This window comes from Salmo salar, chromosome 11 (assembly GCF_965601325.2).
Source record: "Salmo salar chromosome 11, fSalSal1, whole genome shotgun sequence".
Classification (NCBI taxonomy): domain Eukaryota; kingdom Metazoa; phylum Chordata; class Actinopteri; order Salmoniformes; family Salmonidae; genus Salmo; species Salmo salar.
Genome location: NC_138301.1, coordinates 81,716,201 through 81,732,013, shown reverse-complemented (window position 1 = coordinate 81,732,013; position 15,813 = coordinate 81,716,201). Strand labels below are relative to the sequence as shown.

Here is a 15,813-nt window from a genome sequence, read left to right as displayed (position 1 = left end):
AACACAGCTGTATATCAGTTTAACACTGCAACATTTCAGCACAAACACATGTGTATATAAGTGTAAAAGAGCCCGACATGCACTAAAAACAGCTGTATTACATTTAAGTAATTTAGCAGACACTCTTATGGTAAAGTGCCTTGCTCAACAGCAGATACCTAGTTGGCTCGGGGATTTGGTAACTGGCCCAACGTTCTTAACCGCTAGGCTACCTGCCGCCCTGTATATTAGTGTAGCACAGCCCTACATACAATACAGGTGTATCACTATAAGACCCCTAGCTGTACTCCAGTAGATGAGCATCAGTATCACTGCAGGTATCACATCCGTCTCAAACTGTGGCTCCACTGTGTTGGCCTGCTCTGAGTTGTGGAGGGGACTAGCATATCTTGTTACATTATCCCTTTCTCACGTTAATAGCGCCATCATTTTTCAACTTTACTGCTCTTTCAAGTAATCTGATCAGTTTTGACCCCCCCCCCCCAAAAAAAAACACTGGAAACTTCTCAGAGCAGTCAAAAACAATCAGAAAACTATTTATATAACAAAATTTATGACAAAAGCACAACCCCTTATATTTAGTCACACATTCCTTTGAGCATGTTTTAGTATTTAGTTACAAGACACCTTGTTGCAAAATACCGCATCTGATCTTTTCTGTGCTTTCTTGATTTTCTCCACGGCTGAACACACATGGTTTATACCCAGAGGTTTCAGTGTTCCTGGTCTGGTTTGTTATTCCATGCCAGCCATAGCTCTGGCTGTATGTTACAGGCAGTCTGTATTGATGGGGTCGATTCCCGGACACAGATTAAGTCTAGTCCTGGACTATAAAAACACGGGAAAATCTCCATTAAATTATTTTCAGTCCAGGATTAGGCTTAATCTGTTTCCAGGGAACCGTCCCATAGAGTTCTTAATTTACACCAGCAGTACAGCATTAATGCAGCCATCGTTCTCTGGGTTATTCGTCACCTGGGCGTATTTACCTGAAGAGAAGAGAAATAAATGAGACATTTTAATCACTACACTTCAGAAGGTGAATAAGGTTGTGTCTACACTTGACACTTACATGTGACTTCTGCTATCAGAATACAAGGATCACATTGAAAAGACATGTCTAGACACACAAAAGTCGCTTTGTGGTCTGACTGTGTTCAGATCTAGCTGACCACTTCAGAAGGTGGTCAGGGATGCATTGTGTGTGGATTTCTCCTCAGTCTGGATGCAATCAGGCTTCCGAAAAAGCATACAGTGGGCAATGTCATCAGCAGTCCTCCCACAAGTCTCCAGAAAACGTGTGTTTTGGGACCGAGAGGCACCCTTTCAATATAACGTTGGAGGAAATGAGTTCATAGCGTGTAAGGAACGCGTTTGCTGGCCTCATAAATGCTAGGAAAAGCAGCCAAAAAATGCTCAGCATATGTGGGAACTCCTTCAAGACTGTTGGAAAATCATTCCTCATGAAGCTGGTTAAGAGAATGCCAAGAGTGTGCAAAGCTGTCATCCAAGGCAAAGGGTGTCTACTTTGAAGAATCTCAAATATAATATATTTTGTTTAACACTTTTTTGGTTACTACATGATTCCATGTGTTCTTTCATAGTTTGTCTTCACTATTATTCTACAATGTAGAAAATAGTAAAAATAAAGAAAAACCCTGGAATGAGTAGGTGTGCCCAAACTTTTGACTGGTACTGTGTACACAGATGTAGCTTAGTAGTGTACTAATTTGTATTTATTTAACCTTTAACTAGGCAAGTCAGTTAAGAACAAATTCTTATTTACAATGACATCCTACTAAGAAGCATGTTTAATGGACAATCTCCATAGAAAGTGCTTTTTAGTCTAGGACTAGGCTTAATCTGTGGTCCCATACTGATCCAGATGAATATCAATAGACAGACATTTGAGAGGATAGGAGATATCTCACCCCAGATGACCTTTCCCCCCTGCGTGACCAGGCCCAGCTCGCTGACGTTGACCTCTACCACGGTTCCCTTGGTGATGACCCCCAGAGTGGTGTAAAGGGGTGACGAGGGATTCTTCTTCACCCCCAGAATAGGCAGACAGAACGTGGCCTTCAGCTCCGGGTGGGTCACATGGGCCTTCTTGAACCGTAGACCCTGGAGAGATGGAAGGGCAGACGATGGTGGGACATTTATTTCAGGTAATTTAGGTTGTTTACCTCCTCAAACCCGAAGGAGGAAGTTTGTGAATGACCTATGCTCCCCAAAGAGCAAGTAAGCCAAGTTAGGTTGTTTTACCTAATTTAGTTTATTGCACTGGTTGTAACTAAGTCTGTCTAGATAGTCTGCTAAATGACAAAAATGTAGTCAAAGTTACTCTGATGTTCACAGTGATAACGAGGGTGTTTACATATCAGCGTTTCAATCCAACACTGCTATATACACTGTATGCTAGTGAGTAATGTTTCTTTCCTCCTTACCATGGGTCTGATGAAGCGTTCATATTTGGGAGGCTTGCGGGTGAAGTTGTCGCCTACGAAGCACACTTTGGTGACCATCCTCTTCCAGGCCTTCTTCTGCCTCTTTCCCGTACGGATGACTTTGAGCACCTCCGTCTCCCCTTGGGCTCGAACCTTGGGCAGGGGCACCTCCCATTTACCCTACAGGGAGAAACACAAGATTAGATCAGAGAATATATCAGGACATCTGTTTTTAACTAAACTGGCTTGGGCTTTGCACACTTGGGCTGATTTCATTGAAAGTGCATGTTAATCCAGGACTAGTTTTCATGGAAGTGCGGGAAAACAGTCCACAGTATTACATTGACATTTGAAACAATTAATCTGACAATAGCAGACTTGCCAACTTTGAATCATTTTTATGAGTACCATTTCAATGCCGCGGTGGCAATCCCGGCGCTGCGGACCTCACGACGGCACGCGTGCAACACCCACACTGCTCAAATCATAGGCAAATGCACCTTTTTTTGCCTAATAATGATGTTGGCAGAAGACTGGCTCAGTAGGAATGGCAGGCTATACACTGTTATAGGTCCGGATGGGGTCAGTCAATTCCCCCTCAGGAAGTTGGAGCAATTGGCTGTATTTTTTATTTATTTTAACTGTAACTGCCATATCCTGAAACCTAGAGATCAAGAACGGATTAATTAACGTAGGTCTACTAATCTTTAACAGTCTAACATAACTCTGTGAAAGACGATATTAGCGGAACAGCTCTCTCTGCCATGTCGGTTTCCACCCACGCAGCGACGCGCACTGAACTACCGCAACACCGCACATTTCGTTGCACGTCAATGCGCTCGCACCTACTACCGTTGCGGAGATCATAGCATGTGCGGGCAAGAAAGTGTTCTCGCTTAGTTGATGCTGTAGCTAACTACCTTAGTCGCAATGATGCCTTTTTCCTCACACATCAGTGGTACCAATGGAAAAAGTTGAGATCTGCCATCCAGCTCGAGGGAGGAAAATAGCACTACGACTACGGGGGACGGGCCGGAGCAGAGAACTAGAGATTTTTTCCTCCTAGTCCTCTTGATTGGCTCAGTTTTTCGTACCGGAGTACTTTGACCTCAAATTGTTTGCATGGTACGCAAAATGCATGCAGATTGGCAATAGATAGGGTTAACCTTGGTGTTGTTCCCTTTTTATATGAGATCATATGGCCAGACACTATTACCTGTCTTCAGTGGGACATGGTGGCGAAAACATAAACAAATAAAAGAAAGGCATTGAATACTCACAGCCTTCTCCTTCCTCTTCTGTTTGATCATGTTGGAGAGGATCTTGGCGCGGGACTGTCCCTCTCTGTCGAGCAGGTAGGCTGGTACTGCTCCCTCAGGAGTCTTGTCATCGTTCTTCTGCTTGGTCTTCCTCTGCTCGTGCATCTTGAGGCTGTGGTAAGACAAGTGGTGTTGGCACCAATAGGTCAACAAATGTTTTGGATTGGTGGCAATGGCATATGCCGTTTCAATCAACATTTTGACAATAGCAGTTACTAGAGGATGTCTTAATTACAATGTCATAACCAAGGAATTCATTTAAAAATAGGACATTAACCTGTTAAATCTATCATGTCCCTGAACCTAAATCCTAAGAGTCAATACTCTTCACTCTATAAAGGAGACCATTGGTTGATCTACTGTAGTGTACTACACTACTGTACTACTGTAGTGTACTACACATCTATGGTTATACTGTACTTACGTCTTCTTCATCTGGATCTTCTCAGAGTGCCTCTGTTTGTGGTAGAGTTTGGCCTTCAGACCAATCATCTTCCTGGCTTTGTGTGACCGCTCGTGGGCCTCACGGCTCTCCTTCTTCCTCTTCCTCTCCTGGTGGTCCAGGCGTTGGCCATGGCGCTTGCGATGTAACTCAATGTGCTCGTTCTGGGGCTAAGGTAGGAGGCACATTTTAATAGTTTCTTTAAGGCTTTCTGGATGTATTAAGTCAACAAACATCAGAAATAATGAATGATTTCTGTACATTCATTTCCAAGGTGGGCTTGAAATCTAATTTATCAAACATCCTTAAAATATGTTTGGCATGACAGCGCGAACATATGTGGAACCAGTCAAGTATATACAGTAGCTGACAGATTAGCCAGTTAGCTGGCTACCTAAGCTAAGACAATATCAAAACAATTCAGACCAGCGGGGGTATTCATAATAATTTCGATCAAATAAATGAACTATAACGTTAATTTATTGGCCATTGTGACCTTGAAACAATGCCGTGGTTTTAAATCCAGAGCAGTTTGACCAACATAACGAATTCTAGACACTGCATGTGGTCGGATAGATGCAATTCAACCAAGAATTGTCTTTTGACATGTCTCCCATCACAATGTCAAAAGACAATTCTTGGTTGAATAGCAGCTAGTAGTCGGATGTCTGCCACATGTTGCTAGCCAACTTCGTATGCTAGAAGGTTTCCATATCAAATTATGTGTTATAAAGATCGTGAAATATGTGGATATCTTACCATTTTGTGTATTGAATGTTACGTATTCAGATAAAATGTTTATTTGATGGAATTTGTCACAAATCTGGATTTTTTTCGTCGTTTTTGCTCGTGGCTCTGGGTCGTTGGTGTTGTTTTCCGAAGCCAATATTTTAGAGGAAGTATGCGATGGGAGTGTCCGCTTAAACAAATTCCGGAATGAAACCAGGTACGAGAGTTCCTGAGCAGTCCCGTTGCATATTTATTAGTAATTCGTAGTAAGTTGATCAAATCATTATCGAAACAATTCAGCACGGTTTTACTATTTATTAAAATAGTCAGAACTATTAAACTAGAAATACACATTTATTTTAAAAGTCAAAGCCGGAACGTAAATTCAGATAGGACTGCTGCTTGGGTGTATTTTGAAGATGCACTTTATAAGGAAAGCGTGAATCGACGTGGATACATATTATTATACTTTTTTTGTTGATAATTTGAGATAATTAATACATTATACTGATTTTGATTATTGTTCTCGGGAGGCACGGCATTTAGAGAATGTGTTTACCTTATTTGACAGCCAGTTCAATGCCAACAGGGTTTATGGTTGATGAATGACATTCACACAGAGCAGTCGACATTGCCCTGTCCATGTCAAGACTGTCTACAATATTTTCACTGGAATACGTTTGTAAGCCCGAAGCAGGTTGAAGATGCGACTTCGGGCTGTCCTGGGAATAGGCATTGGGACGTTCAGTGTCCTGGTTGGGGGGGTAAGACTTACATTTCAGGGACAAACATGGTTAAAAGGCTGTGTACTGTTGGCTATTTGTCACTAGTCGCTACTGTTTTCTATGGATAATGTGTATTGCTCTGTGTTGGGTTGCGTAGGGTAAAGGTCTACTGAAGAATGGACCACAGACGTGCAGGTGGAGATTACAAGGAAGAAAACAGTACAGCTTTTTGCCAGGTATATGACATGTCCCATTCCCATATTAGACTGAACTTTGATGATCTCTCAGTGCTTTTGTAATACAAATTCATAAGTTCTTATTTTATATCCTATAGATGATGTCAAATCCCCACGAGCTGTGGTCAATCCAGATATATCGAAGTAAGTGGTAAAACTAGCTCCAGCCTATGTTTATTACTACTCTATAGCCTACTTCATCTTCATCTGCTAAATGACGTAAATGTAAATGTAAATGTACTTCATGGTCCTTGGTAGCCCCTTAATATCAGATGTAATAATCACTATTGTTTGTCCCCAGAATCCGGAACATTGGCATCATGGCACACATAGATGCAGGGAAGACCACCACCACAGAGAGAATGCTGTATTACTCTGGATACACCAGGGCCTTGGGAGGTGTGTAGGAGGGGATTGGGATAGACATGGGTAGGGGGATGCGCGGGTTGGGGTCAGTAATTCAATTTCAATTCCACATCCTCTGCTAGCTTTTTCCTGCATTGTTTAACAGAGTCCCAAGCTAGCAACTCAATTTCTCTCTCTTTTCTTGTTTCCCAGATGTTGATGATGGGGACACTGTGACAGACTTCATGGATCAGGAGAGGGAGCGGGGAATCACCATACAGTCTGCTGCAGTCACCTTCGACTGGAAAAAGCACAGGATCAACCTCATAGATACGCCAGGTACAGAGTCAGTCCCATTCAATGAATTGTACAAAAACACAAGCACGAATCCAATAGACAGAACAACCCTGGCACAAAATCAACCCATAGACCCTCCATAGTACAACACTGTGTGTGTGGGTGGGTGTTTCAGGACATGTTGACTTTACTCTGGAGGTGGAGCGAGCCCTGCGTGTGTTGGATGGGGCGGTGGCTGTGTTTGATGCCTCTGCTGGCGTTGAGGTGAGTCAGGCCCTGATACGATGCCATGTTCCCACCCTGCACTGAAATAGGTTTATGCATCTATGTTTACCGGACTGTATTGTCTGTAAAAAAAAAAAAAAAAGACAGTCATTGAACTGACCTAGAATCGAGGTGTTGATTGTATTGTAAATGTGTGTGTGTGTGTGTTAGTGACTCGGTATGGCTGTGTGTTCTGTGTTGTGTCTTGCGATATCACCAGGCTCAGACTCTGACAGTGTGGCGGCAGGCTGAGAAACATCATGTACCCTGTATCTGTTTTCTGAACAAGATGGACAAGCCTGGGGCCAGGTAAAACAACCAGAATCACATAGTGACTCCCTTCTGTTGTAACCAGACATAAATCTTCATGCTTGCTGTGAGGATTTGGGATTACAGTGTTCATATTGATAAAATTGTATTTCTTTTGTTCTATTTAGTTTACACTTTTCCATTGAGAGCATAAAGAAGAAACTGAAAGCCAATCCTGTGCTCCTCCAGGTAGACAACATTCTCAATAGGCCTTCTATGTATTTTACATTGTTCAGCTTCCCTGCTGTGATAATGCCTCCATATCAAATGACATACATTACAGTATAAATGAGAAACAACTGGTTACACAGATTCCAATTGGCAGCGGGAAGAGCTTCACAGGATTGATTGACTTGATTACCAACCAGCAAATGACGTGGCGGGTGAAATCCAGAGCAGAGGATGGCCGTGTCTTTGAGACCAAGTCCCTCAGCCAATCAGATGACCCGGAACTTCTTCAGGACGCTATGGAGGCCAGAGCAGCTCTGATAGAACAGGTACAGGAAATGACATCATGCCAACTGTCATCTAGTGCTTATTTTTATGCTATTGCTGATAGCTTAGATCGCTATACAAACATAAGTATAGTAAAAACGTGTAAATGCTATGTGTCATAGTTGGCATTTGCATTTTTTTCTTCACAGGTTGCTGATCTGGATGATGAGTTTGCGGAGCTGTTACTTGAAGGTTACGGTGAAAATTTTGATGCGGTACCTCCTGCCAAAGTAAGCAATATTTATCTTAGGTAAAATATCATTATACCACACAACAAGGGCCAACATCTTACCAGAAACCACTCTATGGAAAGAGGAAGCCCGGCAGGAGGAAGTGGTATTTGACCCAGGCTTGTGTTCACAATTTGATCTTTGTGTTTTAGCAGTAGGACTGGGTTCTGCATGTGTTATGGTGTGTGTATCTGGTGTATTGTGTATTCTCCAGCTCCAGGAGGCAGTGCGGAGGGTGACTCTGGCACGTAAAGGAGTCCCTGTGCTCTGTGGGAGCTCTCTGAGGAACAAAGGTGTTCAGCCTCTCCTGGACGCCATCACAGCCTACCTCCCTGCCCCAAACGAGAGGCACCACGACCTAGTGTGAGTACATCCCCAACCTCTACCCCTAACCAGAACTCCATCACAGCCTATCTCCTCGCCCTCAACAGGAGGCACCATGGTGTGAGTAACATTTTACCTTGTAGAGTCAACAATATGTGTTATCCATAATAGCCCACTCAGCTCTAACCCCAATAGGACTTTTCTATAACATTATTTTGTGGTATACCTAACCAAAATGTAATTCAATCTGATCCATATCATTGGGCTGAAGCCACTACTCTTCTCTACCACATATATCAGTCAGGGATTTATTCTTCAATCAGACCCAGTTTGATTTGGTTTGGTCTATTCCCTTCACACAGGCGTTGGTACCAGGATGACCTGTGTGCCCTGGCCTTCAAGGTGGTGCATGACAAGCAGCGAGGTCCTCTGGTGTTTGTGAGGATCTACTCTGGGACCATGAAGCCCCAGTCTGCTGTCCTCAACATCAACAGGAACAACACGTACGTAGGTCCATCACCATCCCACTACTACCCAATACCTGCTTACTGCTACAGCAGCTTGCTGAATGGGATTCAATTCATGCTAATCAATGAATTAACTCTGTATCTCTTAAGGTTTTGTTGCATTGGGTATAACTCAGTAGGAGCCCTCTAAAATGGTGCATCTTACAAATTCTCAGGCTGTGCCAATAAACTCAAGTACTGTTAGTTTTCTCATTACTGTGCTTGTCATTTTGAATTCCACTGTTCTCCACTGTAGAGAGAGGATGAGTCGGCTGCTGCTGCCATTTGCTGACCAGCATGTGGAGATACCTTCTCTGACTGCAGGAAACATTGCACTCTGTGTGGGCCTCAAGCAGGTAGAACTCCTTGAGAGAATACCTGTTTTGGATTTTTTATTAACCTTTATTTAACTAGGCAAGTCAGGTTAAGAACAAATTCTTTACAATGACGGCCTAGGAACAGTGGGTTAACTGCCTTGTTCAGGGGCAGAACGACAGATTTTTACCTTGTCAGCTCGGGGATTCGACCTAGTAACCGGCTCTAACGCTCTAACCACTAGGCTACCTGCCACCCCATATATTGGAATTGAAAACGCATCCATTCTCAGTAAAGAGCAATATGTTTTTGAAACTGAAACATTGTTTTGAATCTGTTGGGTGACTGTGACTTGACAATTAAACCAAACACTTTCACTTCCAAGCAATCTTTCATTATGTTTACAAAAAAATCCTCTCTCTCTCTCTCTCTCTCACTCCCTCTCTCTCTCACTCCCTCTCTCTCTCAGACAGTGACAGGGGACACTATTGTGTCCTCCAAGGCCTCGGCAGCGGCCGCGGTCCGGCGGGCCCAGAAGGAGGGGGAGGGGGAGAGGAAGAGGGGTGGAGAGCAGGCCAGTCTGGTGCTGGCTGGAGTGGAGGTCCCCGAGCCTGTCTTCTTCTGCTCCATAGAACCCCCCACTATGTCTAAACAGGCAGGTCAGTGTCCCTGCAGCCATTAATAAACATGGGATCCCTACTCAAATCCCCTCATAACGTGCACTGTTCTACAGGCTTGTTTGAGCCACCTGGCCTAAAACTCTTGTAACACTGTTATAACAACCTACTAATGTTATTATCCTCTGTTTTCTTTTAGATCTGGAGAATGCCCTGACCTGCCTTCAGAGAGAAGACCCTAGCCTGAAGGTCAGGGTAGATCCAGACTCTGGACAGGTAATACCACCTGTACAGGAGGAACATGTATGATTGATTAATTGCTCGGTTGAAAGTGTTGATTGATTTGAATGAATGTTAGCTAGCTAGAATATAATATTAGACTAATAAAATATGCAATATCTGTTTTAATGGTCTTTGTACCGTCTCCTCCACCAGACCGTTCTGTGTGGAATGGGAGAGCTGCACATTGAGATCCTCCATGATCGGATCAGGAGAGAGTACGGCATCGAGACCCACCTGGGACCTCTACAGGTGGCCTACAGGGAGACCATCCTCCAATCAGTGGCCACCACAGGTATAGTATGCCAATCAGTATGGATTAGGAAACCATATTTTCCAATCAGTGTAGATTGTACTGATTCTTCTTATTCTGATTCCTGATTGTGCTTCCTGCTTGTGTGTGTTTCAGACATGCTGGACCGTACGGTTGGGGAGAGGAGACACATGGTGACTGTGAGCGTGGCGGTCTGCCCCATCATGGACGACGACTCCTCCTCGCTCACTTCCTGTGAAATCACCTACGATGAGGAAGTGGAGGAGCAGCTGTCCCCTGATGTCAGGGACGCCGTGGAGAATGGAGTAAACAGCTCTTATCTCCAAGGTAACGACATCACACCGACCAGATTATGGAAGAAGACCCCCATTTTCGATGAGCCTTTTACTGTTGTATCCCCTATTCTGATACTCAATAAGTGCATTATGTGCTCACTCTCCCAGGTCCGTTGCTTGGTTACCCGGTCCAGGGCGTGTCCACTATGATCCAGAGTGTGAGCATGGAGCCGGGGACGTCTCTAGCTATGTTGTCTGCCTGCGTGTCCCGCTGTATGCTCAAGGTATATCAACACCTGCACATGATAGTGTTGTGTACACAATGTGAGATGATCTCTGCCTATGTACTGTAGTCTTGTGATGGCTCTGTGAGTGTCGATAGAAGGAGAAAGGCATTAGCAATATGGGTTTCTTTATGCTGCTGCTACTCGCTCTATGCATGGTCTCTTTACCCCTACTTACATGTACATATTACCTCGACTAACCTGTACCCCCTGCACTTTGAGTCGGCACCATTACACCCTGTATATAGCCTCGTTATTGTTATTTTATTGTTACTCTTTTATTTTTGTATTTATTATTTATTAAATATTTTCTTAACTCTTATTTTTCTTAATTGCACTGTTGGTTAAGGACTTTTAAGTAAGCATTTCACGGTAAGTTCTACACCTGTTGTATTCGGCGATTGTGACAAATAACATTTGATTTGATTTTATAGTAGTACTGCGCTAGTAACAGTGACCCAATTACTCATACTGTTACTAATACTACACTAGTAAGTGTCCCTATTACTAATACTACGCTAGTAACAGTGACCCTATTACTCATACAATTACTAATGCTATGCTAGTAACAGTGTCCTTATTACTCATACTATTACTAAAACTACGCTAGTAACAGTGACCCTATTACTAATACTATGCTAGTAACAGTGACCCTATTACTCATCAAATTTATTTATATAGCCCTTCTTACATCAGTTGATATTTCAAAGTACTATACAGAAACCCAGCCTAAAACCCCAAACAGCAAGCAATGCAGGTGTAGAAGCATACTATTACTAATACTACGCTAGTAAGTGTCCCTATTACTCATGCTATTACTAATACTACGCTAGTAAGTGTTCCTATTACTAATACTGTTACTAATACTACGCTAGTAACAGTGACCCTATTACTCATACTATTACGAATACTATGCTAGTAACAGTGTCCTTATTGCTCATACTATTACTAAAACTACGCTAGTAACAGTGTCCCTATTACTCATACTATTACAAATATTATGCTAGTAACAGTGTCCTTATTGCTCATACTATTACTAAAACTACGCTAGTAAGTGTCCCTATTACTAATACTATGCTAGTAACAGTGTCCCTATTACGCATACTAATACTACGCTAGTAACAGTGCCCCTATTACTCATACTATTACTAATACTACGCTAGTAACAGTGACCCTATTACTAATACTACACTAGTAAGTGTCCCTATTACTCATACTAATACTATACTAGTAACAGTGACCCCATTTCTCATACTATTACTAATACTGCGCTAGTAACAGCGACACTATTACTAATACGACGCTAGTAAGTGTCCCTATTACTAATACTACGCTAGTAACAGTGACCCTATTACTCATATTATTACTAATACTACGCTAGTAACAGTGACCCTATTACTAATAATACGCTAGTAAGTGTCCCTATTACTCATACTAATACTACGCTAGTAACAGTGACCCTATTACTAGCGTAGTACTAGTAATAATATGAGTAATAGGGTCACTGTTACTAGCGTAGTACTAGTAATAATATGAGTAACATTGACCCTATTACTCATATTATTACTAATACTATGCTAGTAACAGTGACCTTATTACTAATACTACGCTAGTGTCCCAATTACTCATACTACGCTAGTAACAGTGACCCCATTTCTCATACTACTACTAATACTACGCTAGTAAGTGTCCCTATTACTCATACTAATACTACGCTAGTAACAGTGACCCTATTACTAGCGTAGTACTAGTAATAATATGAGTAATAGGGTCACTGTTACTAGCGTAGTACTAGTAATAATATGAGTAACATTGACCCTATTACTCATATTATTACTAATACTATGCTAGTAACAGTGACCTTAATACTAATACTACGCTAGTGTCCCAATTACTCATACTACGCTAGTAACAGTGACCCCATTTCTCATACTACTACTAATACTACGCTAGTAACAGCGACACTATTACTAATAATACACTAGTAACAGTGACACTAATACTACGCTAGTAAGTGTCCCTATTACTCATACTAATACTATGCTAGTAACAGTGACCCTATTACTCATATTATTACTAATACTACGCTAGTAACAGTGACCCTATTACTCATATTATTACTAATACTACACTAGTAACAGTGACCCTATTACTCATTATTACTAATACTATGCTAGTAAGTGTCCCTATTACTCATACTAATACTACGCTAGTAACAGTGACCCTATTACTCATACTATTACGAATACTATGCTAGTAACAGTGTCCTTATTGCTCATACTATTACTAAAACTACGCTAGTAACAGTGTCCCTATTACTCATACTATTACAAATATTATGCTAGTAACAGTGTCCTTATTGCTCATACTATTACTAAAACTACGCTAGTAAGTGTCCCTATTACTAATACTATGCTAGTAACAGTGTCCCTATTACGCATACTAATACTACGCTAGTAACAGTGCCCCTATTACTCATACTATTACTAATACTACGCTAGTAACAGTGACCCTATTACTAATACTACGCTAGTAAGTGTCCCTATTACTCATACTAATACTACGCTAGTAACAGTGACCCTATTACTAGCGTAGTACTAGTAATAATATGAGTAATAGGGTCACTGTTACTAGCGTAGTACTAGTAATAATATGAGTAACATTGACCCTATTACTCATATTATTACTAATACTATGCTAGTAACAGTGACCTTATTACTAATACTACGCTAGTGTCCCAATTACTCATACTACGCTAGTAACAGTGACCCCATTTCTCATACTACTACTAATACTACGCTAGTAAGTGTCCCTATTACTCATACTAATACTACGCTAGTAACAGTGACCCTATTACTAGCGTAGTACTAGTAATAATATGAGTAATAGGGTCACTGTTACTAGCGTAGTACTAGTAATAATATGAGTAACATTGACCCTATTACTCATATTATTACTAATACTATGCTAGTAACAGTGACCCTATTACTAATACTACGCTAGTAAGTGTCCCTATTACTAATACTATGCTAGTAACAGTGACCCTATTACTTATACTACGCTAGTAACAGTGACCTTATTACTCATATTATTACTTATACTACGCTAGTAACAGTGACCCTATTACTCATATTATTACTTATACTACGCTAGTAACAGTGACCCTATTACTTATACTACGCTAGTAACAGTGACCCTATTACTCATATTATTACTAATACTACGCTAGTAACAGTGACCTTATTACTCATATTATTACTTATACTATGCTAGTAACAGTGTTGTCTCTGTCCCCTGTAGGCTCTGAGGCAGGCGGGGGGGCAGGTGCTGGAGCCTGTGATGTCCCTTGAGGTGACGGTGGGGGAGGAGCACCTGAGCTCTGTGCTGGGTGACCTGGCTCAGAGACGAGGGGCCATCCGGGACATCCAGAGTCGCCATGACAGCAAGGTGCTGCTGGCCACCGCGCCCCTGGCTGAGATGATGGTAGGTTGGTTCAATGTTGCCGTGGAAACCTCCTGTAGTGACAGGGCAGACAACACCACCAATATACTATAAAAGTGCAATTTTTTTATTAATTTCTCTATTTCTATTTTGTACATCTCTCATCGTCTTGTTACTAGTGAATCAAGTCCGCTGCTAGCGAATGGCGCATAATTTTCTGCATATTCTAAAGTCATCCTAGCTGAATAATATACTGTATCAGAGTCAAAAAATGACACTGCAGTATCCCACCGTTACCAGATTGTAATGTATCTAATCTTTCCTCCTCTGTTTCAGGGCTACTCCACAGCCCTGCGAACTCTGACCTCTGGCAACGCCACCTTCTCCCTCCAGCTGGACATCTATGAGGCCATGAATCCCCAACACCAGAATGCCCTGCTCAACAAGATGGCTGGCCTTGCCTGATGACATCACGCAGAGACAGAAGAGGAATATGGGGAAATGTAAGCCAGCAGGAATGTCCATTTACTGTGCCTTCAGAAAGTATTAATGTTGTTGTGTTACAGACTGAATTCAAAATGGATTCAATTTATTTTTCTCTCACCCATCTACATACAATACACCATAATGACAAAGTGAAAACATTTAGAAATTTTTGCTAATTTATTGAAAATTAAATACAGGAATAATTATTCACACCTGTAAGTCAATACTTTGTAGAAGTAACTTTGGCAGCGATTACAGCTGTGAGTCTTTCCGAGTAAGTCTCTTAAGAGCTTTCCACACCTGGATTGTGCAACATTTGCCCATTATTATTTTCAAAATTCTTCAAGCTCTGTCAAATTGGTTGTTCATCATTGATAGACAACCATTTTCAGGTCTTGCCATAGATTTTCAAGTAGATTTAAGTCAAACCCGTAACTCGGTCACTCAGGAACATTCACTGTCTTCTTGGTAAGCAACTCCAGTGTAGATTTGGCCTTGTTTTTTTTTAGGTTATTGTCCTGCTGAAAGGTGAATTCATCTCCCAGTGTCTGCTGGAAAGCAGACATAACCAAGTTTTCCTCTATGGTTGAAAAAAAATGGACAGTGGTACTCAGTATGTGTTGTATTGGATTTACCCCAAACATAAACACTTTGTATTCGGGTCAAAAGCCTTGCCACATTTTTGCAGTATTACTTTAGTGAGGGTTTCTTAAAAATATATATAATGTGCACCAAGGGGGGGGGCCCAGGACCGAGTTTGTGAAACCCTGCTTTAGTGCCTTGTTGCAAATGTTTCCTTCTTTTCACTTTTGTCAATTAGGTTAGTATTGTGGTTTAACTACAATGATGTTGAGCCGTTCTCAGTTTTCTCCCATCAAACTCTTAACTGTTTTTAAGTCACCATTGGCCTTTATGGTGAAATGAGCGGTTTCCTTCTTCTCTGGCAACCGAGTTAGGAAGGACACCTGTATCTTTGTAGTGACTGGGTGTATTGATACACCACCCAAAGTGTAATTAATAACTTCACCATGCTCAAAGGGATATTTGTCTGCTTTTGAAAAAATACATGTCCTACTTTGCAAGGCATTGGAAAACCTCCCAGGTCTCTTGTGGTTAAATCTGTTTGAAATTCACTGCGGAATTAGAGATGGGGTAGTCATTCAAAAACTGTTGA

At 41.7% G+C, this 15,813-nt stretch overlaps 2 protein-coding genes across 2 annotated transcripts; one reads left to right on the top strand and one right to left on the bottom strand.

Annotated features, from left to right (window-relative positions):
* Positions 1-507: 507 nt before the first annotated feature.
* Positions 508-5,105, bottom strand: nsa2 (NSA2 ribosome biogenesis factor). Its single transcript, NM_001141461.2, is given in 6 exon segments — positions 508-989; positions 1,932-2,124; positions 2,448-2,627; positions 3,728-3,878; positions 4,191-4,378; positions 4,968-5,105. Coding segments are annotated over 6 exon segments (783 nt in total). The 5' UTR covers positions 4,971-5,105; the 3' UTR covers positions 508-921.
* Positions 5,106-5,344: 239 nt separating this feature from the next.
* gfm2 (GTP dependent ribosome recycling factor mitochondrial 2) lies at positions 5,345-14,913 on the top strand. Its single transcript, XM_014128075.3, has 20 exons — positions 5,345-5,701; positions 5,820-5,898; positions 5,997-6,042; positions 6,200-6,297; positions 6,457-6,582; positions 6,716-6,804; positions 7,025-7,113; positions 7,242-7,302; positions 7,425-7,610; positions 7,758-7,838; positions 8,053-8,201; positions 8,525-8,665; positions 8,925-9,024; positions 9,453-9,642; positions 9,800-9,876; positions 10,036-10,174; positions 10,289-10,480; positions 10,597-10,712; positions 14,013-14,195; positions 14,490-14,913. The coding sequence occupies exons 1-20, from the start codon at positions 5,642-5,644 to the stop codon at positions 14,616-14,618; spliced, it is 2,331 nt and encodes a 776-aa protein (XP_013983550.3). The 5' UTR covers positions 5,345-5,641; the 3' UTR covers positions 14,619-14,913.
* Positions 14,914-15,813: the final 900 nt, after the last annotated feature.

Excerpts from the sequence above, each read along its gene's own strand:
- gfm2 (XM_014128075.3), top strand. The coding sequence starts at position 5,642 with ATGCGACTTCGGGCTGTCCTGGGAATAGGCATTGGGACGTTCAGTGTC. Across the intron at positions 7,611-7,757 it reads GAGCAGCTCTGATAGAACAG|GTTGCTGATCTGGATGATGA; the intron begins GTACAGGAAATG and ends TTTTCTTCACAG. Across the intron at positions 7,839-8,052 it reads ATGCGGTACCTCCTGCCAAA|CTCCAGGAGGCAGTGCGGAG; the intron begins GTAAGCAATATT and ends TGTATTCTCCAG.